Genomic DNA, 26,055 nt, shown 5'->3' with positions numbered 1-26,055 from the left:
GCTGGTGAAGTGGAACAACTGGGTCTTTGATCTTTGTTTCTCTGAGTTTTAGTTTCTCTGCTGCAGGAATACCCTGGAGGTTAATGGACTCAAGGGACCATCTTGTCTGCCAGTTTTTTAATGATTTTTTTTCTTCGCTAAATAGCTGTCGAATGAAAGACTTAAGTTGGCAAGTAGAGCAGGCAGACATAATAAATCAGGCTATATAGAAAATAGAATTTCAGGCTGTACTTGACATCACTTAACTTATATTTTCAAGGCTTAGAAAAGGTAGAGGGATTGAGAAAAGTGCTTTTCTGGATATCTGAGTACTAAATAATTCGACTGAGAGTGTTAAGTGACTTGAAGATAGTATTTGATTACTAGGTTCTGTAAATTTGCATTTAGTAATATCACTAATAAGGTCTTGATGTAGCACTTAAAATAGAAAATTCAACATTTACATAGAAAATAATATTTTGCTGTGCCCTGATGAGACTAAGGATTTTTTTTTTCTTTGAGCTGTTATTTTTATTTCTGATGTTTTGATTTAATTATTGTGAAGTGCCATTTGGCAGCACATGAAAGCTTAACTTTTCATTTGTATAAGCGATTACCTAGAACCTTTCATCAGGTTCGAAGGATTTGAAGTGCTTTCCCAAATAATGATTTCTGCATTGGAGTAACTTTGTTTTTACGTACAAGGGCATTTGCACTGAGGTGCTACAGAACAGTTAGGGGCTGCAAATGAAACAGTATCGTAACAGAAGCAGTTGTGGAGAGAATTTAGGTAGGTAAGTGTCCAAACTGGCTATTGTTAGGACACTCATGTTGCAAAATTTTTGCCATTGGAAATGAGGATGTACTTTTTATTTTATCTTCACAGGATGATGCTTTTAACATGCTTTTATGTTTAGTAAGTACCGTACCATAAAGAATACTTGCATACCATAGGAACTGTTTTTTCTCTGAGATTTTTTGGAGGCCTCTCATAGCAACACCAGAGCAGATAGAGCTACTCATCAGTATACAGATGCATCTGACTTTTGTTTTAATTGTTTTTATCCTAAATATATTATGCATTGCACTTGGAAACTATCAATACTATCAAGTCTTTAGTTTTTTTTACTAAATAATTACAAGTTCTTGAACGATATTTTGTTTTCCTCTCTTCCTTGGGTTCTGTTTCCTATTATCAGAATTGTTGCAAAGAATGTTACAAATGAGGAGAAAAATATTTATTGTTCAAAATAATCTTCAACCACGATACTTGCTTTGAGAGACTTTTTGTTTGTTTTTCTTATAGATCAGAGAAACTGGTGAAAGACCTAGTAATGAGGAGATCTTAAGATTCTCTAAACTATTTGAAGATGAATTGACTCTGGATAATCTAACCAGGCCTCAGCTGGTGGCACTTTGTAAACTGTTGGAGCTTCAGTCAATTGGGACAAATAACTTTCTCCGCTTTCAGCTGACTATGAGATTGAGAAGCATAAAAGCTGATGACAAAGTGAGTCATTCCAAATATCCACTAATTAATAATGCTTACATGTAAGAGTAATGAGTACATATGATTTCTTTCTAGGCATTTTCCTTTTATTTTTCTTAATTACAATTAACTGTTAGTTAATTGTTTGTTAATAATAAAAAGACTTAAAAAACTTAAAATCAGAAGTTGTCTTACAAAGAAAAAGCTGACCCTTTGTCTACCATTAATTGTAATGGAAATAATTATAAAGAAAAGTATTTCTATGAAACTATATTTTTTCAGAGTTTAATGTTAATCTTATAAATTTACAGGGAAATTGACACTACAAATATGGAGCTGTTTAAGACTGCAGTATAATGTTCACTGTTGTTCAAAAAGTTGAGATAATTTTGTGTTACCACAGCAGCCTCTAGTGGCTGTTGCAAAAATTCATGTTTCTGGGTGTGTATGGGTGGTAGCTTTTTAGTTTTGAGCTGTTACATGTTAAAGCTTATTGTACATTTTGTACAGCTGATTGCTGAAGAAGGAGTTGATAGTCTGACTGTTAAAGAACTGCAGGCAGCATGTCGTGCACGAGGCATGAGAGCTCTTGGTGTAACAGAGGAACGTCTGAAGGAACAACTTAAACAGGTATATTTTTGCAAGACTGAATACACAGACCTAAATTCAGTTGCCAGCTCTATCTTAAGGTTCTGGTCAAGTTCATTTTGCTTTTGTTATCATTCAGGTTTTTGATAAAATAGTCTTTCTCCTTAGAAAGCTTTTGTCACATGCACTATACAAGTACATAGTAACAGTGGATTTCTGTTATTTTTTTGACTGGGCTTCTGATGAAGCAAATAAAGACTTAGACTTAAATATAGCTAAAATATGTTTAGGGTTTTAGCTATTGGCTCTTTGTCCTAATTATTTTTATTACCCTATAAAAAGCTTTCCTCCTAGTAAGTCAGTTCCTTGTCTTTTGGTGTTGCCTGGTTTAGAGGAATATGCATGAGAAACAAAGTATGAATGCATCTTCAATTTCTCCTCGAAAATGGACTGAGAACATTTAGCCTCGTAGAGTATAACCGTGTAATTTGTGTGATCTCTGTTAGTATCACATGGGCCACTGTGGCTGAAGCATGTAATAAGCTTTTCTTGGAAGATGTTTGATGGAAATATTCAAAGCAGTAGCAATAAGGGATTGTGGTAGAGCACTGCTCTGCAGAGTTTAACTCTAGCTAGGGATGACTGCAATCACTGTCATTCTTTGCTGCTTATACCTGTAGTTCTTGTGCTAGGATATTGATTGATAAGTAGTAGGTTTAAAAAAGAAAGAAAGTATTTATGTTTCTGTGTGTGTACCTAACTTGAACCATTTTAAAAAAAAAAAAGTAATTCAAAAATTCAAAAATTGAAGATTTTTATCTATTGAATTTATAGTGGCTAGATCTGCACCTGAACCAGGAAATCCCTACTTCATTGCTTATTCTATCCAGAGCCATGTATCTTCCAGATACCCTTTCTCCAGCTGATCAGCTTAAAACAACACTTCAGACACTACCAGAGAGTGTTGTAAGTATTGATTTATATAGTCTGTATAGTCTATAACTAAGTTTCAATATTATCACTGAAAACCTGTTCAGTGCAGTTGATTTTGCAAGTCCTTTGCTGGCCCATGAAAAGGTGAAATATGGATAGGCTTACTTGAGTGGCCTTGAAAATGAAAGAATTTGGCTTATATGTGGAGGAATCTGAGTGTAAAGGAAATGAAGGGTGATATTTCATTGCGTGAGGGTAGACAGCAATAGAATTGAAAGATTGGAAAGGCTTTTTTTTTTTTTTTTTTTTTTTTTTTTTTTTTTTTTTAATTTAAATAAAAACCAAACTACACTGCAGGCAACATAAAGATACTAGGATAGGTAGTCTTTAAAGGCTGTGTTGCTATATTAGTTTTGATTGATATGGGATGGGGCCAAAGTCTGAATTACTTTACAGACATTGGTTTTCTCCAGATACTCATGATTGTCTTAAATTAATTTAGATTTTTTTCAACTGTAAATAGAATTTCTAAGGCCATGATTCAGAACAACAGGCGAAACTGCAGATCAGATTTCTCCCCTTCATGAAGAGTTCATGAATTTTTTGTCATGACTGAGATTCTGTTTAAATTGGAGAGTTGATGTTACATTTTATTGTTGTGACAAAAGAAGCAGAAATCAGCCTACTTGTTTTTAGGCTTTTTAAGGCTACGCTGTATTCAAAATCTTCCACTGAAAATTGACTGCGAGACACAAGACAAACTCTGACATATCTTGACCTACAGATTTCTCTTTAGCCCTGGAAGTTACTATTTTTGGACTCAATTGCTTGTATGAAGGTCTTCTAACCAAATCTCCAAAGCAACTCTTTTTTTTTTTTTTACCCTGTATATTTTCTGATGTGAACATGACTTTGGTTGATATTAGAGGATGCAGATAAATTTACATTATCTTCTTAAGGTTCATTCACTGTTTTGAGAGTGAAATGATTTGAGTAGCTTCTTTCTAATCTTGAGAGAAAGAGAGTGAAGAAAGTTTCCCATTTCTAAGTGGAAAGTTTTTGATTTTTTTCGAAGAAAGATTCCCCTGTCACCCACTCCGAGAAATGCAAAGGCAGGGTAATTTTATGGAGTTTTGACTGTACTCATTAGCATACCAGTACTGCCTAATTCAGAAAGGGTATATAAACAGATTTCTTATGTCATTTTTAGGCCAAAGAAGCTCAAGTCAAAGTGGCAGAAGTTGAAGGTGAAAAAGTAGATAATAAAGCACGCCTAGAAGCAACACTTCAGGAAGAGGAAGCCATCAGAAAAGAAAATCAAGAAAAAGAGATGGAAAGAATGTCCGAAGCTGCAGAGAAAGCCAAAGAAACCCTTCAGGTTGCAGCCATGGTAAGTCTATAAATGTGTCAGGAGCGTAGATGATGTAGATGTTATGAATGCTTATTTTCTTCGAGAATTACTGCCTCCATTCTGGGTATTGTCTGCAAGAAACTGGACTTTAAATCCACATATAAATAATCTTGGAAGATTTTAAAATATGCTGGAGTACAGAAGGGTTCGCTGTGAAATAGAGAAGACTTACCTGTTTCGTGTATGTCTGATTTCTTTCTCCTTAATAAGAATAGTAAGAGAAATAAGAATTCTCGAGCAAGTGTTTTTTTTTTTTTTTTTTTTTTTTTTTTGTTTTTTTTTTTCCTGAGTTTTAATTGCCAGAAACATTTTAAGTAAAGCATTCTCATCTTTGGCCATTTTCATTTATCATTATCTTGTGATGCCATTGGTGTAATATTCAATATAAAAGCTGACCTGCTTTACCAGTGATTTAAGCCTCATGCTCACAGGCATAGTTCATGAAGTAGCACTGATTATTTTAATATGAAATTGCTTAATATGTTGCAAGCTTTTAAAAGTTATCTTCTAATAAAATCTATCCATCTACTTGTCAAAAATTTCTGTTTTAAGAAGAATTCTTTACTGATGCTAATACAGATAACATTATCCTTGTTTTAATTAAACTTTATGGGGCTGTGAAATTTAGAAAGAAGTGGAAACGGCAGTGGATCTTGAGGCAGGTGGTTGGCAAGTTAAAAAAAGTCATCTCGCTGTGGATACTGAACAAGAACTGGCAAGGGTGCATGTGGTGATGCAGTCAGAGACACTGAAAGATACAGCACCGGTGTTGGAAGGCATTAAGGTAATTTGGGTGATTGTTTTTATGCTTCTCAATGTAAAGACTCAAAACATCTGCATAAGAGTGATAAGTTGCCTTGGCTGTCCTTCAGTTTTAAACATCTCATCACATTCTAGCACTTAAATTTTTGATAGACTTAAATTCATTTTCTTAACTATCAAAACAGAAATTGAAGTCAGTACAAAAAAAGGAGTACCTACTATATATATATTATTGAAATTAATATGCCTAGCTTGATGGGGGGGAGGCATTTGCACTCTTTGTAGATATGATAGATTTATGCTTGTTTGTGTATTATTAACATATGAGGATGGGAGAGGGTAAGAGTAGATAACGATAATCTCTTCTTTGGAAGAGTCAATCTATGACCAAAGGATTATGGTGGAACTAGACATTTCTATATTTGTACTAGACTGTACTAGGTTTGTATTTACTTTTATACTTAAACGGGAGGCATATGTATACTACAACTTTTGTGTACTCTGTTTCTTTAGTGTAATGGTGATCAAGATTTATACTACAGTTAAAGTAACAGATTAATTTATAGGATTAGCGCACTTTTGTCAGAAGATGCTCCGTTTAACCGTTTGCTCCATGATTTGGTTTGGGCTGGAGAAATTGTCCAAAAGAAGCTCATGCAAGAACAAAGAAACATTTGAGTTTAGCTGAATCTTTCTTTTCTAAAATGTGATTGTCTAGCTTTGAAACACTGACTCATACAAATGCCTAAGAGAACTGAACGCGTGATTCTTGATCTTATAGGCAATATCATATCTTGCCTACCCCAAGGTTCTTAGGTTCGTAGGTTATTTCAGGTGGGAAGGAACCTCAGGGAGTCTCTAGTCCAACTTTCTGCTCAAAGCAGGATCAGCAATGAAATCAGACCAGGTTGCTGAGGGCATTATCCATTTGTGATTTGAAAGCCCCTAAGAGTGGAGATCCCACAGTGTCTCTGGACAACCTTTTTCAACACTTAACTCTCCTAAGAGTGAAGAGGTTTCTCTATACATCCATTTGGAACCATTCTTGTTTCTATTCGTCTTTTTAGTCTTGTCCTCCCACCATGCACTGTAATCAGTCTTCCTGACTGCCTCTAAGCATCAGAAGGCTGCTGTTAGGTTCCTCCTGAAGCCTCTCTTCTCTAGGTTGAGCAAGCCCAGTTCCCTCAGCCTCTAATCACAGGGCAATTTGTCCCAACCCCATGTCAGTTTTGATGGTTCGCTGCTGAATTTGCTTTGGTTTATAGATCTCTTGTATTGGAAGTGCCCAAAACTGGGGGCATAGTCTTCAGATGTGGTCTGACCAGCACCAAGTAAAGGGAAGTAATCATTCCACTCAAACTACTATGTTACTGTCTGCTATCTCCTGTTGATACAGCTCAGGTTGCCATCAGCTGCCTTTCCTGCCAGGGCACACTGCTGGCTCGTGCTCACCTTGCTGTCTACTTGTCAAACCTTTTCCAGAAGAGCTGTTTCTCAGCTGGTCAGTGCCCACCCTTCATCATTGTAAGGTGTTCTTTCTTCTCAGGCAAAGGGCTTTGCATTTGTCCTTGTTGAATTTCATAACGTTCCTGCTGGCCTTGTACTTCAGCCTATGTGTCTCTGTCTGAATGGCAGCCCTGCTGTCAAGTGTATCTGTTAACTTCAGTTCGGTGTCACCTGCAAACTTGAGAATGTACTCCATTCATCTCCTCCAGTTTTCTGATAAAGATGTTAAGCAGGACAGGTCCTAATACCCTTCTTGTTACCAGTCTTCAGATAGAGCATGACCATTAACTGCCACCACCAACTATTTACCTGTTTCATTGCCTCCCTATCCAGACCATAACAGCTCAATTTGTGTCCAGCAGTATCATGTGAGACAGTATCAAAAACCTTACTACAATTGAGATAAATGACACACGCTGCTCTTTCCTAGCCTATAAATCTAGTTATCATAGAGGGCACATGGGCTGGCAAGACACGATGAATAAATTTTGGATAAATCTGGTCACAGCTCTCAATCATAGCCTTCTTCTTGAAGTGCCTAGAAATGTGTTCCAAGAGGGCTCCCTACATTTCCAGGTTAGCATGACCATATTTACAAAAGACTGGAGTCTTTAGACAATTGAAAGAAGAAGGCTGGATTCAAAACCAGAGATTAATTTTTTTCCATTATGACTGACAAAACCATTTGCTATTGTTGTCATAATCTTAATTTGGAGTTATTTTAAAGTGCAAGTTTTGGGGGTCTTACATTCATATGTATTAGTTGTTCCACAAAATAGATATTGAAAGCTGTCATAAAGTAGTACACAGAACGGAGTTATGCATGTATTCAAGAGCAAAATAGGTTCGATGCACAAGTTCAGAAAACTCTGAAGGAGTTGCTATTTTAACAGTGGACATCAAAACTAAACCAAGATGTGTGTGTGTGTGTGTGTGTATGAATGTATATATACATATCAATGTAGATATCATTAGAGTTTAGAAAGTCCTGTCATTAATGACAATAGTATTGTGTGAATCAGGTGTTTTGAAAATATAAGTCACTAATAATGTCACATTTTGACACAAATAAGGGAACTTTCTTGTAGACTTTTTTCTTAAGGACACCAGAAATGGGACTTTCTGGTGTATATTTTCTCTTCAAATTTTATTTCTTTTGTTATCCTTGGAGTTTTCTTCCCCTTCTGCCTGGACAGTCTCATAGTAAAGTAAGTGATATATTAATGATAATAGTTCCCGCATGAGCAAGTATCTTTTGTGCATTTTGTAGTTTTGTTTCTAGATGATTGTGAAGTGTCTGCTTGCGTTTTGCTTAGTTGCTTTAGAGTAGTGTTTTTTAGAAACATCTTATTATTTTTTTTTCATGCTGCAAAGTTTGAAACATGGCAGAAGTGCCTGTGTATTAAGGTCTGGAATGTATTTTACCTCTCTAGTGTTTTAAAATTGAATTGTATATATAATTAAGTAATTATTACTTGAATATTGCTGTAGAAAATCAAGGAGGTTTGTTTTTATGTTAATTTTATTTTTGTACCAATTTTGCAGTTAAATAGCTTACATTTCTGCCTAGAATTAAAATAATGAAATAGTTGAGATAAGAAGGAGCCTCTGGAGATAATCTAGTCCAACTACCCCTGCTCATAGTAAGGTCAGCTAGAGCAGGCTGCTAGGGCCATGTCCAGTCAGATTTTGACCACCTTCAAGGGATGGTCAAGGGATGGAGACTCTTCCAACCCTTTGGCAACGTATTTCAAAATTTGATCGCTGTTACAGTGAAATTTTTTTTTTAATTAAACATAATTTCTTATATTTTAATTGTGCCCATTGCCTTTTGTTCTTTCCCTGGATACTACTGAGAAGAGTCTGGTCCAGTCGTCTTTGTACATTCCCATCATACACTTGCACACACTGATGAGGTTCTCACTGGGCCACCTTTTCTCCAGGCTGAGTAATCCCAGCTCTCTTTTTGCTCCCTGTGCTCTCCTCACACTCTCCCAATGCTCTCTTTTCTCTCGTTCTCTTCTCCTATGTCAGATTCTCCAGTCCCTTAATAATCTCTGCAACCCTTGACTGAACTTGCTCCAGTATACCCATGTCTGTCTTGTACTGGAGAGCCCAGTACTGGACTCAGCACTCCAGAGGTGTCTCACCACTGTTGAGGAGAGGGCAAGGATGACGTCCCTTAACCTGCTGGCAGCGAGCTACCTAATGCAGCACAGGATACTGTTGGCGTCCTTTAACATAAGGGGATGTTACATGCTTGCGTTCAACTTCTTGTCTATCAGAACTTCTTTCCAAAGCTGCTTTCCAGATGGTTGACTCCTGACATGTGCTTTGTACTTTGCTTTGGACTTCAAGAGGTTCCTGCCAGCACATTTTTCCAGCCTATTGAGGTCCCTTTGAATGGTGGGAAACCCATCTGGTGTATCAACTGCTCCTCCTAAACTTGCATCATTCACAAACTCACTGAAGGTTTGCTCTGTCCCATCATCTTAGGTCACTAATGATGATATTAAACAGTATTGGACCCAACATTGACCCTGGAGTATTCCAGTAGTGATTGTTCTCCAGCTAGACTTCATGCAGCTAATGACAACCTTCTGAGCCCAGCAGTTCAAACCAGCATACAGTCCATCTCACTGTCCACTTACCTGGCTGATTCTTCATCAACTTGTCTGTAAGATTGTTAGGCAAGATAGTGTTGAAAGCCTTAATAAAGTCGAGACAAATAACATCCATTGCTTTCCCCTCATCCACAAAGCCAGTCATGTCATTGTAGAAGGCTATCAGATTGATTAAGCAGAATTTCCCCTTTGTAAATCCACGCTGACTACTTCTGATGACCTTCTTGTCCTTCATGTGTTTGGAAATGGTTTCCAGAAGGATTTGCCCTGTTGCCTTTCCAGGGACTGGGATGAGGCTGACTGACCTGTAGTTCCCCTGATCCTGCTGCTTCTTGAAGCCAGGGAATGATAATTGCTTTATTCCAGTCCTCTAGAACCTCTCCCAGTTGCCAAGACTGTTCAAAGATAGTTGAAAATGACCCTGGTCAGCTCTCTCAGCACTTGTGGCTGTATTCCAGCAGGTCCCATAGACCTGTGTATGTCCAGTTTGTATAAATGTTCCCTAACCTGATAAGTCCTCTACTGAGGGTAAGTCTTGTTACTCCAGACTTTCTCACTGATCTCAGGAATGTTGGGTTCCTAAAAAGCTGATCTTACCAGTGAAGACCAAGAGGAAGAAGAAATCAAGTACCTCTGCATTTTCCACGACCTTTGATGGGTTGCCTGCCCCATTCAGCAGCCATGTCTTCCTTCTGCTGCTGATATACTTGTGGAACCCCTTGCCATTGCCCTTTGCATCGCTTGCCAAATTCAGCTCCAGGTGGGCTTTTGCTTTCCTAACCTCATATCTGCACACTCAGGCAGCATCTGGGTCATCTGTCCCTCCTTCTGCCTCTTACAGGCTTTTATGTTTGAGTTGTACCTTGAGTTTTTATAGCTGGGCACTTTTTTCTTGTACATAGACTTTTTGAAATCCCATTATTATTCTGCAGAAAAACAGTAGTTTGAAATGTATGTTTTAAGTAGGAAAAATATTTTTTATTTTTCTAGACAGCATCATTATCTACCTGCTATTATTATAGCCTTCTTTGTTTAATTTAGAATGCTGCAAAACAAGTTTTAATGGTAGTAACAGAGCAAACTAATCCACACAGAAATCTAAAGTTTTTGTGTGTGATGAGTTAGCCGATTTGGTTGATTGCATAGCTGGATTGGTGCTAGTGCTGCTGTGAAGAATGTTGGGGGAGAGAGGAAGGCGAGGTTGGGATGATCTCTTTTGGAAACCACAAGGATATGTGATTAACTTGATTTTAATAGCTTAAACTGCCGTATATGGAATGGGGCTTGCACTGCTGCCTGCCATGTCACCAGCACCATGAGAATGTATGACACTAGGCCACAAGTAGGACTTCTTCAGCAATCTTTACTGTGATAAGAGAAATGAGAAGCAAAGTTAGTGCAGTCTTATGTCTACAATGTAAGTTGCAGCACATTTTCCAAAGTCTTTAAATGCTGTGGAATACCTTTTCAGAAATTTGAAAGAAAGAATAAGCTGCACTGGTATTACTCAACAAGATTTTTATGTTTTTTTGAGAGATGTATTTGAAAGAGATTTATTTCAGGACTGGTAAAAGATTGCTAAGTGTAAAATAGTTAAGGGAACTAAATAATTCTTTGAGACTTTTTTCTACATCAATATGTGTTACTGCCTGTTAGGAAAAAAATGTAATCCTACTGACTTCCTGAAGATGCCCAATTTGATTTGAGGTAGAGGAATTTTCTTTTGAATGGAGTTGTTTTCAGGTGGTTTGTGTTTGTTTGTTTTATTTGGTTAAGGTGAGGTATAGATACTGTATTAAAATGTGAAGAGAGATTAATGTCTAGATGGTAATAGTACTCTGAAACTTTCTGAGATGACAGACTGATGCTTGGTTTGTGAAGTTTTCTATAGTTGTTTCTTGGAAGCATAGTATCCTTCTCTTTTTGTGGCATGCTTTTTTGTGTATATCTTTCTATACTGTAATTATGTGGCTGCTCAGTTTGTCATTCAAAATGAAAGCTGCTCTGTAGGTAAAATTAGGGCAACTCATCAGTTGTCGTAGTATCCAGTGGTGTTAATATTTTTCAGGAAATTATTCTAGTAGTCTTATTTTTGGTGCATTTGGTTGAGGGTTAGATTTTTATTCCAATTTAAGTATTTCAGGAAACAAAAAATAACTAACAAGCTAGGAATGTTCTTGCGCTTATTTAAGAGTTGCTAGAGGTCACTTCCCTGTGACTCAGCTCCTTAAACTTTACTCTAAAATTCTTATGTAATGTTTTGCATATATAAGAATCATTTCTCAGTTGTTTGCATTTTTTACTTGCTTCTTTGATGGGTAAAACATTTTAAAATGAGAAAGTTAAGTACAGATTTTCAAAGAGCCAAATCCACATAATGAATCACCTATACTTGATACTAATGCACTTAATATATATCATACCAAACTAATTGGCTTAGCCTTCTAAGATCTCTGTTAGCCTCGAAATGCCAGTCTGTGGATACTGATTCCAGACATAGAAAAAGAATCTTGAGTCTGTCTTTTCTGGTGAAAGACTAAAAATCCTTGAGGAAAAATCACAAATGTGTCTGTCTCTGATTTGAGTATATATGTTCCTTTGCAGGGGGAGGAAATTACTAAGGAGGAGATTGACATGCTGAGTGATGCTTGCACCAAGCTGCAGGAGCAGAAAAAATCACTAACAAAGGAAAAGGAAGAGCTTGAGGAGTTGAAGGGTGATGTCCAGGACTACAACGAGGTGAAGGATGGGACAAGAAAGTTGCTTTTTCTTATGTTCGTGTGTAATCTTAGCATAAACAAACCACATAGTTAAAGATAATCTAATTTGGGTGTCTATTAGCTTGTGTTTGATAGCTGAGTAGCTGGGCTTTATACTGCTGTACGTGACAAAACAAAGCCTCATCTGTATAATATGTTTAAAACCTAGTTAAAATCATTGATGTAATTCCCACCAGGTGCAAATGCTGATCTTATTCCCAGGGTGACTAGACTAAGAGATGCTGAGCCTACTGCAGTTCGTTTGATCTTCTCATCAAGCATAGATGTATGTTTACATAGATGTCAGTGTTATCTATCTAGCTATCTATATATATATGCAGTGTTTAAGTTAAATGTTCTAATATCATTATGGCTTTATATGTCTTTTCATTTGCTAATGGCTCCTGTCTTGAAAATCCTAATCTCTTAAATCAGTAATGTCCTGTCATTGAGAATTCAGTCCTCCAAAAGGTTCTCTTTCTCTTTACTCTTTCTTTTAGGATTTGCAAGAAATAAAGGAGCTATCTAAAACGGGGCAAGAAGAGGTAGTGGAAGAGTCAAAGGCAAGCAAGCGATTGACCATTAGGGTGAACCGAATGATTGGTCAGATAGACAAAATTATTAATGAGTTAGAGACAAGTCAAGAGACAGTGGATGTCAAGCCGGAAGGTGGTGATAGTCTACCTGCTGGGTAAGTGACTTGAGAGCAGCGAATATTTCTTTCAAGCTGTTCACTTTCAGCCTCTCTTTTGTATGATGTATGATTTCTTTCCCTAAGCAGTTCAGACAAGATTTAAGAAATAATTTTTTTTTTTTTAAATCTTAGGTTTAAAAACAAAATTAATGAAATTATACTGTAGATTTTTCTCTCTTCTGAGAGACATTAAATATGGTGGCAGAGGGGGGAAGGTATGATTTTCTCAGATGCACTTGCATTTCCTGCTGTGGTTCTGCGAGTCAAGTTGTCTTACTAGGATCCTAGCATCTTGTTCATACTTGTAGCACTAAAGGTGATACAGGTGAAATCATGGCTTTAGTCATGATCCTCAGGCAGCAGGTTTGCCCGATGTCATTGACTGAAAAAGTATGGAGCAGGATTATGAGCATATTCATGTTTGTTCTATTTTCAGTAGTGTGAATGTCAGTGATAGTAAAATTTTTTGTCTTTAGCGTAAATAAATACTACTTTGGAGAGAAATGGGGGAGTAGATCTAGTGAAAGCGAGCAGATAATTCTCTGTCACCCCTTTCTAAAGCTTTGTTCCATTTTAATTTTAGCAAACTTGCAGATCTTCAAGGAATGTTCTTAATATAGTGTTTTTGCAAAATTCATTTGTCAGTGGTTCTCCGGGTCTTGCTGTTACTGGGGAGTCTTTCAGACAATCCTATGCTGCACGTTAATAGCACTGAGTTGTCTATAAACTGTGACAGTAATTCTCACAGCTTGTGATGGTGAATACAGCAGTAATGTAGTTTGTGCTTACACCATTTTATTGTCTGATTCATTAAGAGAGTTTCCCAGCTCCCAAAGAAGATAACCTGAACAAAAACAAGTATTTGGCCTTTGTTGTTAAACTTGACCACTAACTTTTTTTTTTCTGGTCCCCCATGGCAAGTAGTCAATTATTTCAGGTTTTGTATAATAAGATTAAGAAGGATATGTGAAAGATGCTATAGAGAAGTTGTTGATCATAACTATCCAAATGTGTAAACTAAAACGCAATATTGCATCTGCTTCTTTTGAATATAGTTATATAACATGTAGTGAATGGCTTTGTGGAAAAAAAATTAACTTTTGTAGGTGATAGTGGATGACTGGAATTGATTAGTTAAACATTGTTTAATTATCAGGGAGATCCTTTTTATAACTTCAAGTTACATTACTGTAATTCACAGGGGCCTAAATCAGTCGTTAGACCCTTTTGCGCTAGACTTTCATTCAGACCTTTAGGTTAGAATTTGTTGTTGTATGTAAACCTGGTTTCCATTGAAATCTACTGGAAAATCCCTATCATCTTCAACCAAAGATGGAAAAGACTTCTTTGAACAAGATTATTTTTTCCCCAGTATCTTTAAACTGATGTTCCGAATGGGTGATCTTCAGCCCTCTCTTTGGTCTGTCAGAAGTCTTTATTTTTGCTCCACTGGGAAAGTAGCTTGTTGAAGTGATGTGAGGCACCAGTGATATAGCTATCAGCAAAAGGAAGCAGAGCTGGATCAGGTGGGAAGAAATTTCCATTTCTTGGCATGAATTGCACTGACAATGCTTAACAGGCCTGTCAGCAATCCACTCTGGATGTTACTCAGTGGGCAGTTACTCCTGACCTATAGCTGAGCTTCAGTGCACACAGAGTAATCCAGGATGCCTTGAAACGTTTGGTCACGTTATGTCAACTGCCTCTGTGTGTGCGAGTCTACATTTCCCTGCTTTGAGTCTTGCATAAATCCTGTCGGTCACTTGAATTTTCGAGCTACTGCATGAAAATGTTAGGTTTACTTTGAATTCATATCCTATGTAATTACTGTGTAAGGTGTATTATATTTTCAGTGGCTTAAGGAAAAGTGTTCAAGCTTAATGTAATGATGCTTTTTTTTTTTTTTCCTCCCCTCTTTTCTATTCAAGTTACTTTTACCATTTGAATCTGGTCGATGCAGTCATTGTCAAGCCATCAAAGCAAGAGTCGTAGGAACAGCAGAAGTCCAGGACATTTAGTAGCAGTCTTGAGAAATGCTCCCTGAAAAAAAAGTCAGTCTCTGTCCAGAGGTTAGGCAGGTATGAAGTCAGGACTATGCTAATAAAGCCCTTCTATTTAATATTTATTGGGATTACTGTCTCCTGCATTTCAGCTTGACCTGTGCTGGAAGATGGTTCTTCAAAATAAATTAATAAAGCTCTATAGGCAAGCAGAGTCTTCAGTGTGCAGAAAACAGACAATGTTAGCTTCATGGTACCAGTAAGCAGACAACAGAAATGGACAGTTTCTGAAATCTGTTAGTCACAGAGTGACATTTAGACATTTCTTCTACAAAGTGTATTCCTTGATTTGAGCAAATGAAGCTTTTTTTAATAAAGCAACTAAGTTGCTGAAGAAATTAGTTCTTAGCTTTTGCTTTCCTTTGACTTTCACATATATTTTCTGTCTGCTTGCTTTATTTTGTGTAGACCAGCCCCTCTAAATCCAAAAGGACTGGGGCATGACAGTGCATCCTGGATAAATAGGGGATGGGAAAGGGTATTATATATACATGCTGGGAAGCACAGAATTGTGCCAAACATTATTTCAAATGCCACTAGCTACTTACATTTGTGCGATAAAGCATGTGGAAACCTGTAGTGTTAGATTCTATGGAAAGATCGCTTGAAATCTGCTTGCTGATCAGTAACTTATTTTTGCTTTTTTGCATTCCTTTCAGGATTATAAAATTATGAATATTTTATAAATGACCTGCAATGTAGTGACTTTCAGTACTTTGTTTCAGTACCATCACCTTTACTCCTTTGGAGTAACTGCTTGCCATATACAGGTTGTGTTTCCCCTTTAGGGAGAATCTCATCAGTATTGCCGAGCTTATTAATGCAATGAAACAAATTCAGAAGATTCCAGAGGAGAAGCTAACTAGGATTGCAGAGGCACTAGATGAAAACAAGGATGGCAAAATTGATATAGATAATGTTGTTAAGGTAAGTCTGTGGAATATTTAAATAAAATATGCTTCAAATGTTTTCCCTATTTTGACATAATTTAATATTGCTTTCTTTTTCAGAGAGTCCTTATTTGATATAAGGATGAGGTTTTGGGGAATATGCTATAAATAGATGCTATAATATATCTTCAGAATTTCTATTGCTATTTTATGGGAGAAAATAGACACAAAATAAAAATCAGATTATCCAAAATATTCATGTTATTTGCCTGCATTGTCCTGTTTTCTCATTTTGCAGAATTTCTTAGGTTTCTCCTGTATTTTTAGTTTTTCTTGCTTCTGTTCTACAAGGTAAATTTAGAGCTACCATGAAATTTACTCCCTTGTAAGTAATTTTTCTGCCTAATACAAAAAAAAAAATGTTCAAAGTTTTTTTTTTCTTTTAATGTGGAAAATACAGCATTGACCTTTTGAAACATGTTTGAACTTTTTTTCACTGCTGCTCTAAACAGCTGCAACATTCAGTTTTATTTATCAACATAGATAAAATGTATTGCTGAGTTAATTCTTTATGTAATGCTGTAGTTCTAGGAACTTGAAATATGTTGAGAATATATTTGTACAGAAAGCTGCAAAAAGGAATTTGGAAGTGTCTGGTAATTTTTTAAAATTTATTTTGCATTCAGAAAGGCATCTCCCTCACTTTGTGAAAGTTTTGTAATTTTATGCCTTGTATTTAGTGCAGTAGGGCTTTTCAATTAAAAAGAAGCCTATGAATTGGATATTGCTGTAAATACTGTTTCAGCAGTACTAGATACTGAATCTGAGCTTTCCATTGAAACAGAAAAAATAAATGGCTTCATTTTAATAAATGCTTTAAAATTTGACTCTTTGTGTTTGGAGGTCAAAAGTTTTAAGTTATTTACTTTAAAATTTGGCTTTCTTTTTTCTGTTAAGTACTCAAAGTATGCCTGAGGCATTGGTTATGGTTTGAGTTGGTGTTTCATGTAGGGAAGAAAAGGTAGAAGGAAAAATGACTTATCTTTCCTCCATTAGCTTTCTGTTCCAGCCTCCAAGGTGATCAGCAGTAACGCTTCATGTTCATTTTTAAGAAGGTCTATTGTATGCTGCTAAAAAATTTTACTAAAGGAAAAGTAGCCATTTCTTTCACATTCAAGAAAATTAGAAAAAGATTAAAGTTGTCAAAATGCTTCAATCACGTAAAAATTAAATTTACTCTCCATTTCATTTTATGTTCATATTAGGTAGTAGAATTGATTGACAAAGAAGACATTGATATTGGAACCAGTCAGGTTGCTGAGATTATGGCACTTCTTCAAAAAGAAGAAAAACTGGAAGAAAAAGAGAAAGCAAAGGAAAAACTGGATAAGGGAGCTGCAGAAGCAAAGAATTAAACTTCATAATTTGAAGAAAACTCTGATTTTTATTTAAGCAAAACCATGTATATCTTTGTGTCTAATGACTTATTATTTGAGCTTTTGTGATTATGGAAAACATTTTGAGCTGATTCTAGTAATAAATCATAGATACGTTTTCTGACACATGGAATGAAATTTTCATTCATCAGACAAGTAATTTATTGTCATTCCATAAAGATGAAAACAAAATATGCTTTTTTCAGTGTTCCTGCCCACAAAATCATGTATTTGCACTCATTATTGTGATACAGTGATTCATTAAACTTACGAGTTTGCTGTATAAATTCAGTGTATCTATCATGGAAGAATGTTTCTCATTTATTCTCTTTCATTATTACATAGGGCCCAACTTTGTTCTGCTTCTACATTTTAGCTTTTTCAGAATTTAATACAAACTTTCTCTTCTGTCAAAATACTACATTTTTATGATATTAGTGAAGATTCTGTGGTTTCAGTAGTAGCTCTTTAGGTTTGCTTTGTTTAAGCTTAATGTCATTAAGCTGTTGCCTCACTGACAGAGAATGTGGCATTCTGATTACTTTTTTAAATTCATGATTCTTTTCTGTTGAGGGGAAAATCAGGCTCATTTTTCCCTAGAATGGAAACTTCCCATAAAGTTTGCTTCCTATGGGTGCCTTAAATTTTGTAAGACTAGGGAGTAGAGGATGTTGTTACTCAAAATTCCGTTTGAATTACTAAAGCACTGGAATCACAGGAGCCTTTAAAATAGTTTTAAAACACAATCAGTCACACAATAAAATGAGTTTGTCTAAAAAGTAAAATGAAACTAATTGTAAGAGGAAAATGTCAATTATGGTTTTTTTGCTTATATTTAAAAAAACAGTTATAAAGGCATGTTTGTTCATGTTTGTTCACCAACATGGTTATTTACACCGCAGATTCTCTTACCTCTTAATTTTCATCTCAGGTATAAAATTCACTAACCAAGTACCGCTGGAGTACATGAATGCTTTCATCTCATGGCCTTGCTGACTGTGCAATCAACAAGTGTCGTCTGATACAGTCAGTGTTTTGATTACATCATTGGTTTTCTATATTATTTGTTATCAGTACTGTCTTTAACCATGTAATTAAATCCTGATAGTCTAGATTTACTCATTAAAGTCTGTTTTTAACAGTAAATTTTCAAAATTTAAAACAAACATACCAACTGTAGAATGTTCTGTGATTCCTGGCATACAAACCTTCTTGATTGTGTACTCTATAGAGAACACATTTTATGATGGTGCTGTGCACAGTGATATTGAGATGGGCAGTTAGTACTTAATGTTTATAGTAATGATTACGTATTTTCCTAGAAAACATTGGCTCCCAAGTGTATTTGAGCATTATTATATGCTCAATATTTATCTAGATTGGCTAAGTTATTTGTAAAAACTCATTTGAAGTAAATAGAACAAAAGAGTTTGGATGATCTCATGGTTTGCATGATGGACCATAGCATTTAGTTGTTCCAAAGGAAAGATGTACAGTAAAAATAATTTTAGAATAGGGGTCTGTGTTTAGTTCAAGTATTGAGTTTGTATTCTGTACAGTTTGCAAAGAAAGCTGCTTACAGTAATGTTACTGATCCTCCAGAGAGTTACTGCAACTTTATCTTATTAGTAAAATTGCTTTGACAGAGCTGAAATTTCAAATCAGTATGATCTTTGCAGTTAATATAAACCTAAGGGATTGATTTTTTTTTTTTTTAATTGTAGATTAACTTGGAGATTTCAGCATAGAAGTCAATTTGTAGATTTTGAAGATACAACTTCACTATAAGCTTTTTAGGCCAAAAATTACCTTAGATGGAAATGCAAGAGTAAAACTCATTTCACTAAAATACAGTTTTAAAACTGACTTGACATTGTATGATTAAAATTAGAATTACTAGGCTCTGAAGTACACTAAATCTTACATTACTAAAATGTCTTCAGTTTGAAAAAAATTGTATAAGAGTCTTACTTGACATTCCTTCATCTTTATACAGGGATAAGGTCAGCTGGCTGAAATGTGATATTCTATCTAAAGTTTTCCTCTAGCTTTCATACAATATCAGAAGTCTAAGAATGAAGTGGGCATGAATGCATTTAGTTTTAAAATAGGGAAATACCAGAAGAAGCTATTTTCAAAGATTTTACTGATTTAAGCTTTATACAGCTTTAAAGGTCTGACAGTAAAGTATCTGATTGTATTATTTGGGACTTTACTGCTTATATTTATAGTGTTTGCTGTTCATTTAAATTTCTTCTGTGGAATGAATAAGAGCCAAAAGTAACTGCTTTTTATGAAGAATGCCCTGATTAAAATAATTAATATGTTTATTGATCACCTGTAGCTTTTGGGTTTGTCTGAAACTTGGTATATTGTGAAAATTTAATAGGTTATATGAAATACGCTTGAATGTATTGCTCTTGATCACAAATGTCTGTTTCCCCCCCGTTACCTAAGGAGTCAACCACGGCAAAGTAATTTATTAGGAGGCATTTGCTTTCTCATGTAGAAGGTAGGCAAGCCCATGACAGCTGGACTTGAACAGCAGATGTTCTGCAAGCTTAAAAAGATTAGGACACGCTCAGTGGTTTAGTCGCCCGGTTTCAGATCATTCATGAACAGCTCTGTACAGGTGATAAAGACAACTTAAGTGAATTGCTGGCTTGCAGACTAGCTCCACATTAAGTGCTTTGCTCTCTTTCATGTTGACCAAAAAAACCAGAAGCTGCAGTACTTTCAGAGAAAGGATGACATCCAAGTGTATAGTAACTGGTCAGAACTTATTCTGGAATGAATATTTAGTCAGGAGATGTAAATATTTGTTAAAATAATTAGGGGATGTGTGAGATTTGTGAGATTTGGGTGACCTTATGACTTACACAGGCAAAGCCTCTAAGCTCAGAGTTAGGTAATCAGACCATTGTTGGAGTCGTTTCAGATTTGCATAAAGATCAGATTTTGACTATAAACTATTTAGGGGAAAACCTAACTAAATTTAAAAAATAAAAGCTTAGTAATAAAACTGAATTTAATAAAGAAGAAAAGTAACATGGATTGTTCTTTTGCATCATTCCTTCAAAATAATTAGGTTATAAGACCTATTTTAATGAAGAATTTATTTCCAATTCATATTGGCTCAAAAGGTGGTTTTACTAAGACTTTCATTACTGAATGCATGCTGTGTAAGCAAGTCTGCCTGCAAGTTAAAATACTAGAAAGCTAATTTACTAGGTAGTGTGTCAGCAGGACTATGTGTCGGCAGAGAATGTTCTCTGGACAAGATTAGTACCTTATATTGTAGGCTTCGTCTGGGGACAAAGTTGCATCTTGTATCCAACTCCAAAATACTACTTGTAACTTTATATCTACATATTTTGCTAATCATTTAAACTTTAGCTACTTAAGCTTGTATTCAGATACTTTTTAATTGTTTATATCATGTTATTGGTTATACTTAATTAAAATAAAAATCCCATATTTATTCTCGATACATATTTGAAGTTCTGCCATTCAGTTTAAGAACTGCCCATATTATAATTTTAAGTTGTATATCATGTGTCTGTGCTCTGAGCGTATTGGTCCCGTGTTTGCCATAATGTAGTATAAAATTTTTAAGCTAATTGGAGTTTGTGTCCTCTGTTCAGTTTGAATAAATGTATTATTTTGAAACCTAATCCGACCATTACTTTTCTGTTGCTTTTGATTATTTAGTGTTACCTGTTAGTTTTCAGATGACACGCCAGGCACAGACATAGTCAGTGATGGGCTGACACCATAATTGAAATTTCCAAGTTGGAAGAGGGCAAGTTAAGTCTTTAAAATTCTGTGTGTTTGGGTGTGTGGGATTTTTTTGTTTATGTTTTATTTCATTCTTGTAGAAGTTTTCTTAATGTCACTGGAACTGCTTGTCTGGTGGATTGAACAGTACCGAACCATTCAGGTAAGAAGGTGGTGAACAGTTCCCTTTTTATGATAAAGAACTACTGGAAAGGTCAAAGTCTATTCCAAATACAAATGAACTGCCTCAGGAGCTATCAGTGTTTCTGGCAATCATAGAATCAGTAAGGTTGGAAGGGACCTCTGGAGATCATCTAGTCCAACCTTCCTGCTCAGCAGGGTCACCTAGAGCATGTTAGACAGGGTTGCATCCAGGCGGGCCTTGAAGATCTCCAGAGAAGGAGACTCCACAACCTCTCTGGACAACCTGGTCCAGTGCTCCGTCACTCTCACAGTGAAGAAATTCCCCCTCACGGTCAGGCGGAACTTCCTGAGCTTCAATTTCTGCCCATTGCCTCTCGTCCTATCAAACGGGGCAACTGAAAAGAGTTTGTCCCCGTCCCATTGACACCCTCCCTTCAGGTAAGGGATATTGATAAGATTTCCCCCCTCAGTCATCACTTACCAAAGAGAGTACTTGGTCTTTGTCCAAGTCAGTAAGAACAAACTACATTTGAAATCACATTATTTTTGTATGTCATGCTATGACGGCACCCACCCCTAATTTTGCAAAATTATATGCAGTTCACTGTAACCTTCCTAGTATTCCTTACAAAAATCATTTCAGAGTACATCAAATCTGTAGGTCACAGCAAGTTTATGCATCTTGAGTGTACCCAGCTATGTGCTTTTTTATTTAAAAGCTCTTAGTGACTTACTGTTCTCTGTCTTCTAGAAGCTCTGGCAGCCTGGGATGGGAAGACAGATAGAAGTCTAAGTCAAAAAGGTGTTTTAACGTGCATAACATCCCTTGGAAATAACTGTCTCAAACATACTTTGTATTGCAGTTGTTCTCAGAAGTTTCAACACCAGGCTTGACCCAGCTGTGTTAAACACTTACAGAAATGCGTAGCAAGGATGATCTGTACCCAAAAGAGGTCGTATTCCAGAGGCTTACTCTGACAGAAGTATTTAGTCTTCTGGCCCGGTTTGAATGGGTTTTGGGTATGTACATACTTCTGTGGATCTGCTTTTCAGTGTCAAAGTATTTCAACAGATGGGTGAAAATAAAATAATCTGCTGTCTTGAGATGCTTAATAGATAAAATAGATTGGATTTTTTTTCTTTTTTCTTGAAACTAAATAACATCGATAAACCATTATTTTAAAAATAAAACTAACAACCTGTTCTTCCTAAGATTTTGCTTTGAAATTTCCTTTAATGATGGACTAATTTGGGGGTGAACAGGATTGTTGTGCAGCAGCATGGTAAAGCAGAAAAGCAGAGAAATCATAGCTTTGAGTTTGTAAACTTAAATGTGCATGTTCAAAGTGCTCTTGATTGTAGTTATTTGCCTCAAATGCCCAAAAGAGAGTGAATTGTGGATGTGGTATTTTCTTAATGGATTTATTGTAAGAAAGAAATATTTTTTTCTAAACATATTTTACCCATTTAGAGCAATTATATCTAATTATTGTTAAAATTTTACGAAAAAAAATATGGTTTTGGACTCTCTTGCCTGGATGTAAGGGGAAGACAAAATAAAGTGATATAAATGATCAGGTAGAGTGCCTGGTCAGTCTGCTTTAGTATGAGTCAGTGGTAGACACAGGACAAATGCTAGTCTGCCGTTATTACAGATGAGACTCTGTACACTGTATGAAAGTATATACAGAGGGAATGGTAACTAACTTCACTAATGAAAAAGAATCCATTATGAAAATACTGCCGTAATTTCACTCGACAGAAGCGTCTTTTCTTTTGCATTAGACTAGTAATTCAGATATGAAATAAGCTAGTTGAAAAACTGTTGCAAGTTCTAGACTTTGTGAAACATAGGTCTTTAAAAGTATTAATACGGAGGGAGTTTCATTGCAAACTATTTCAGTGAAGTGACACTTAAATGCTATATAAGTATGATTCTACCTGCGGGGAGAGAAGATAGATAGTTTTATGGTTGGGTTGTTGACCCAAGGCTTGAGAAATCTGTGCTCGATTAATGGTTCTTCTTTTAATACTAGATTTGAAGCTCTTCTGTCTCAGTTCTAGTCATGTAAAACTTCCCTGACCTTGAGTGGGTAGATTACTAGATCTCCAGAGCAGAGAGTTTCTCTTTGTACAAAGCCTATTAGAGTTCTTTCTGGTGATAAGGCTTTTAGATACTTAATACAAACAGTGACAGACCATATTTAACAATTTCCCTGGCTAGGGAATCTTACATTTCTCATTACTTATGTACTGAAAAGTGTTTCTAGTATTTTCTTAAATTCTTCTTTTTTTTTTCCAGCACTGATGTGAACAGGAGGATGTTTGTAGTATGTTTCTAATTCCCTGTACTCTGTGCTCACTTCCGTTTTTGTGTAATACTGGATATAAATCTTTCTCAGTAGTTAAATATCCTTCACAGGTCAAAATTCTTTGGGGGCTCATTAGCATGTAAAATTTTACACTTGCCAAACCTTCTGTGGTTTTCAAACATCAGTTTCTCTCATCTAACTGGCGTAAAGGATTTCTGCTATGCAAAAGATGGATCTAATTCAGATTTGCCTCTTTCCGTCTAGTATTTCTCTTTATGTATATTGGCAGACCAGACCTCTTCATGAATGGGCTGATTTATGTCTTGGTGGATGCTGCAGCCAACAGTTCAAGATGTCAAGTCTCTTGTGCGTGTTAGGAGAGTCTGTGGATTCTCCCTCCCTCCCTCCTCCTTTTGTCTCAACTCCAGCATGCAAGTAATCAGAGTTCCTTTATAGTATTTTCTAACCACGTTTTTCAGATTGTTGGTTAAGTGAGATCTTTAGAATCTGTCCTAATGAGAGCTTCTGGAAGGAGTTGAATTGCAACTCGAAGATAAGGAACAAAATTAAAAAAGTCTTGAGCAACGTCTTACCCAATTAAGATGGGAATTGTAGTCTGTTATGTAGAAAAGCTGGGGATCTTTGTAGCCTACTTCAGACTTTAAAAAGTAAGTTTTTTTCCCCCCAGGTTTAATCAGGTAATACATCCTAAAGAAGTAAGAAAAGCAGCCTGTTTTTCTTTTCCCTCCTCTCTCTCTCTCCCAACTATTCTTTTTTCCCTGTCCCTAGTTAAATATGCAGGACTAAGCATACAACATGTTTGGAGTCTGTGTTACACTTCAGTTTCTCAGTAGCTTGCTTTGCACTGGTGGAAGTAGCCTTGAAATCATTAATAACCATTAATCTTTCCAGTGAATGTCTCCTCACAAGACAGTTTTCAGTGCTTGGTCTTTGTAAACTCACAGTCAGCAGTAGCCTGCCTCAAGCTGAGCGCATTTCTCTGTGATAGTTATGCCAGTCCCACCCTTGCCCCTGATTGCAGCATATACGTCGGGCTCAGAAGAGCCGAAAGCATTTATCTTTCCCTTTGAATCCAGCATGCCCTTATTGCAGGAAACTATATATGCCCCTTCGTTAACCACAAAATTTCAAGACCAAGTATGCTCTTAGAGTTAGTCTTCAAAGTGAGATTGACACTGGGAGGGAAGACATGCCTATCCTTACGTTTAGGCTTGCCGTCTGCAGGCAGAGTTACACATCCAAGTTCTGTAATAAATACAATGCTGTGGTCCTTTCGTGACTTAGTGTGATTTCGGATGTATCTAAACCACTGGAGGGCTTTTTTTCTTTCTCCCAGGAAATGCTTTGTTCTCACTCTGAAGATAGGGTCCTTTAGGGCTTTCCAGGTTTGGGTTTACAAATGCAAGAGTTAAACTGGTATCAGTCCAAAAAAGCCCTCTTGAAGTAAATGGTAAGGGGGAGAAAGCAATAGTGCTAAACCCCCAAACTGATTCTCTTTTGTATTTCCAACTATCTTTGTGATCCAGAGGACTCTAGGGGTGGAAAATAGATAAACTCTCCAAGATCATACACAGGAAACTGTAGTAATGTCAAGAACTAAAATAGGTTGTGTAGGGGGGTAGATTTTATGGTGTTATTTTTGGCTTCTCCTCCCTCCCTCCCCACAATTTGCTCTTGAGTTTAGAAACTGCAGGTGGGGAGCTATCCTCCTTGTTTCAAGTCCGTGCATATGGAGACGTGTCTGCTGCAGGCGGGGGTGGTTCTGCCCGGTGAGGCTGGCTCTGGCCTGGCTGGGGGTTCAAGCCCTGCTGAGTGCCCCCGCGCCAGAGCCGGCAGCGAGCGAGCAGTCGCCGTTCACTAGATGGCGTGCCCCCACCGCTCCGAGAGCTCGGCGAGGCCCAAATCTGGGCGCTTCAGGCAAAGCGCGCTCGCCGCACGTCTGCGCACGGGCGCTGGGCCGGGAGCGGTGCCACCCAAGGTGCGTGAGGTCTCTGCCTGGAACAGCCTCTTCCCTTGCTCCCTACCCCCTTGCTTCTTCCCAGCCAGTGCCTGATACTTCGTCCCTTGCAAAATTTTATTAAATGCTTTTTTTTCCAGTAAGGTTGCTGTAAATTCAAGGCCATGTGCAGCTATTTCCATGCTCCTAACTCAGTGCTGGGGCTCCCCAGCCTCTCCCATCCCGTGCCTCAGACTCTAACTGCTCCCCATTTTCTGACATGGTAACACTGGCTTGCAAACCTTTGCTGTCAGGTCAATTGACCAAGCAGAAGTGGCCACTGGACTTCCCCGGATTAATTGCTCTTTAAAAGAGAGCATAGTTTCCAGGAAATTCTCCAATCTTAATTTGAAAATTGACAGCAAAAGAAGAATCTACTGCAGTTCTTTGGTGAGCTCTTATACTAGCGTATTACTATCACACTCTGGTTTGTGGGCTTTTCTTATGCAGGAAGGAAGCAGGAAAAAGAATCTAAAAAAAAAAAAAAAGGAAAAAAATTTGCAAAAATTTAAGTTCCCATCTTGGCATATGAGGTAACAAAACCCCAAGCTGCTTCTAGTGAAATTTGCCAGTTTCTAGTCATTTGACTTCAATTTGCTGGGTGGAAAAGCTCACCTGACAGCATTTTTGTTGAGCTGTGTATGAGATGCATTAAGGTGCGTGCAACTCTGAAG

The 26,055-nt window shown here is 36.8% G+C and overlaps 1 protein-coding gene across 5 annotated transcripts in view; it reads left to right on the top strand.

The window, feature by feature from the left end:
- The window catches only part of LETM1 (leucine zipper and EF-hand containing transmembrane protein 1), a 35,386-nt gene extending 14,581 nt beyond the window's left edge, over positions 1–20,805 (top strand). For 2 of the 5 annotated variants that reach the window (XM_062575248.1, XM_062575250.1), the window contains 9 exons: positions 1,286–1,489; positions 1,979–2,098; positions 2,891–3,022; positions 4,200–4,379; positions 5,029–5,184; positions 11,897–12,031; positions 12,552–12,742; positions 15,576–15,732; positions 16,961–20,805. In XM_062575248.1, the coding sequence (XP_062431232.1) occupies positions 1,286–1,489; positions 1,979–2,098; positions 2,891–3,022; positions 4,200–4,379; positions 5,029–5,184; positions 11,897–12,031; positions 12,552–12,742; positions 15,576–15,732; positions 16,961–17,110 (1,425 nt within the window). In that variant the 3' untranslated portion in view covers positions 17,111–20,805. The other 3 variants (XR_009958381.1, XM_062575249.1, XM_062575251.1) reach the window with 3 other exon arrangements.
- Positions 20,806–26,055: the final 5,250 nt, after the last annotated feature.

The sequence above is a fragment of the Rhea pennata genome, chromosome 4 (genome assembly GCF_028389875.1).
Source record: "Rhea pennata isolate bPtePen1 chromosome 4, bPtePen1.pri, whole genome shotgun sequence".
In the NCBI taxonomy this organism is placed as follows: Eukaryota; Metazoa; Chordata; class Aves; order Rheiformes; family Rheidae; genus Rhea; species Rhea pennata.
Note: the sequence above shows the minus strand (reverse complement) of the source record. Positions and strands in the feature narration are given on the sequence as shown.